The following is a 2,500-nucleotide window of genomic DNA, read 5'->3' as shown; positions in this document are numbered from 1 at the left end:
TGAGCACATCACTCCTCTTTTGCAACATCTCCACTGGCTCCCTGTCTCACACCGAATGAAGTACAAGATCAGCACTCTATGCTACAAATGTATTCATAAATCAGCCCCTTCCTATCTCTGTGGCTGCCTTCACCTCTACACTCCATCTCGCTCCCTACGATCAGCTTCGGATCCACTCCATTAAATTTTATGCATACCCAGATTCAAACTCTCGACTGTTGGCCGCCGTTCTTTCTATGTCTCTGGACCTTGCAATTGGAATGAACTTCCTCTTTCGCTTCGTCAAGTCTCCACACTCAGCTCTTTCAAGTCTGGCCTTAAAACCCACCTCTTCCCAAAATAACCTCCCTTCCCTGCCTCTTCCTTGTCTTCAGTTTCTCCAGTTTCTCCAGTTTTAGAGTTATGCGTGCGTGAGAATGACTGGTGCGAAAGCGCTTAGATTTGTCTATGCACAAGATTCAGGGCTATATAAATACCATTATTATTATTATTATTATTATAGGGAGAGGGAGGGGGAGAGGGAGAGAAAGGGAGAGAGAGAGAGGGAGAGATGGAGAGAGAGAGAGAGGGAGAGAGAGAAGGGGAGAGAGGGAGAGAGAGAGGGGGGAGAGAGAGGGAGAGAGACAGAGGGAGAGAGAGAGGGGGGAGGGAGAGAGAGAGAGAGAGGGAGAGAGAGAGAGAGAGGGAGAGACAGGGGGAGAGAGAGAGAGGGGGAAAGAGAGAGGGGGGAGAGAGAGGGAGAGAGAGAGAGGTAGAGAGAGAGAGAGAGAGAGAGAAGGAGAGAGAGAGGGAGAGAGAGAGGGGGAGAGACAGTGAGGGAGAGAGAGGGGGGAGAGAGAGGGAGAGAGAGACAGGGGGAGAGAGGGAGAGAGAGAGGGGGGAGAGAGAGAGAGGGAGAGAGAAAGGGGGGGGGGGGGAGAGGGAGAGAGAGAGAGGGAGAGAGAGAGAGAAAGAGAGAGAGAGAGAAATTAGAATTGTTTTAATGTGTGGCCACCGACCTGTATGGTTGCACGTATTGCACACACGCACATATCAAAACCAAACCTTGAGTAGGATGAACAACAAAATTTTGAAAGAATAAACTGATAGTTTTACCAAACAAAATAACAAGCTTAGGGAAATTTAGAAACATGTCTTTCATCTAAGACCGATAGCTTTCCGCTCTCTGTTTTGACGCATAAAAAGATAAACATGGCTATATTTCTTGTCACAATGTTGTTGGGATTTTGAAGCAAATGGGGTAATAGGTGAATACTTGAATTGTGCATGTGCTTAGATTAGTAATTATTTCTCAGAAGATCATATGGACAATTTGAGAGGTATACATGAATTTCGTCTTAGTCCCTCACAAAATGTAGAGTTTTTGAAGCTATCCTTATAACGCTCATTAACTTTAAATTCGTTTACTCCAAAACTGAATTTAATAAAAGACGATCTGAATTTAGAAATGGTAAGATCAAATAAATATTTCTCTGGCTGCAACAATGATTTAAAGGAACGGTATGATTAATAACGATAACTATTAGAGAGAGAGGGGGGGGGGTGGAGAGAGAGAGAGTGAGACAGACAGACAGAGAGGGGAGAGAGAGAGAGAGGGGGGGGGAGAGAGGGGGGTAGGGGAGAAAGGAGAGAGATAGGAAAGGAAAGATCGCAACAATGCATTTATTAACACCTTCTATGAAATAGAAAATGGTCTGAACACTTCGAGTCTGAGAAAAACCTGCACTACAATCATCCAAGAACGCAAACCAACAGCGCCAGGTACAATCCACCGTGAAAGAGATTGAGAGAAAGAGAGAGAGAGTGAGAGAGAGAGAGAGAGACAGAGACAGAGACAGAGACAGAGAGAGAGAGAGAAGAAAAGACAGAGACAGAGAGACGGACAGACAGACAGATACACAGACAGATAGGGATGGAGGCAGACAGAGGCTGTAACTATGAGATGAGAATAACAATATTGACGTCAGTCCAGCGGATGCCTAGTTTCTGATACCAACGTCAAAACAGTCAATACAAATAGTTGCTCTTATATTTTTTGTATGATATATAATGACTTTTCTTCTCTTCAAAGACCTACTTCCTTCAGAAGAGCAAGCTGCCACACAAGTCAGCAAAAGTCTAGGAATGCCACGTTGTTACCTACAGCCTACTGCCCCCACCCTTCCCCCTACAGGAAGACACACACAGTGGCAGTCAGGTACGAACCACACAGGTGAAAGCGAAGGTAGTGGTTCCATCAGGACTGGCGTCAGAGTTGTACAGAGTGACGTAGGTGGTGTCCGACACCTTGACACTGTGGAGACACCCCACACTCCCTCCGTCTGGAACAGTGAAAAAAGAAACAAGAATATGTAAGATCCAGAACAGTGCAAAACACACACACACACACACACACACACAGAGACACGTCATCAACATGGCGCTTGTAAGCAGCAACTGAACTTGAGCGCTGTGTGCAATTGCAAGTTTGATGGAAAAAAAAGGACCAAAACAAGACGTG

General features: G+C 45.6%; 1 protein-coding gene across 1 annotated transcript in view; it reads right to left on the bottom strand.

The window, feature by feature from the left end:
• Nucleotides 1-2,500, bottom strand: part of LOC143283802 (uncharacterized) — an 85,872-nt gene that overhangs the window by 5,571 nt on the left and 77,801 nt on the right. The window contains exon 12 of the mRNA XM_076590172.1: nucleotides 2,206-2,321. Coding sequence (XP_076446287.1) covers nucleotides 2,206-2,321 — 116 coding nt within the window. The remainder of the gene's footprint in view (nucleotides 1-2,205; nucleotides 2,322-2,500) is intronic.

The sequence above is a fragment of the Babylonia areolata genome, chromosome 7, assembly GCF_041734735.1.
Source record: "Babylonia areolata isolate BAREFJ2019XMU chromosome 7, ASM4173473v1, whole genome shotgun sequence".
Classification (NCBI taxonomy): domain Eukaryota; kingdom Metazoa; phylum Mollusca; class Gastropoda; order Neogastropoda; family Buccinidae; genus Babylonia; species Babylonia areolata.
This window is presented reverse-complemented; position numbering and strand designations above follow the sequence as displayed.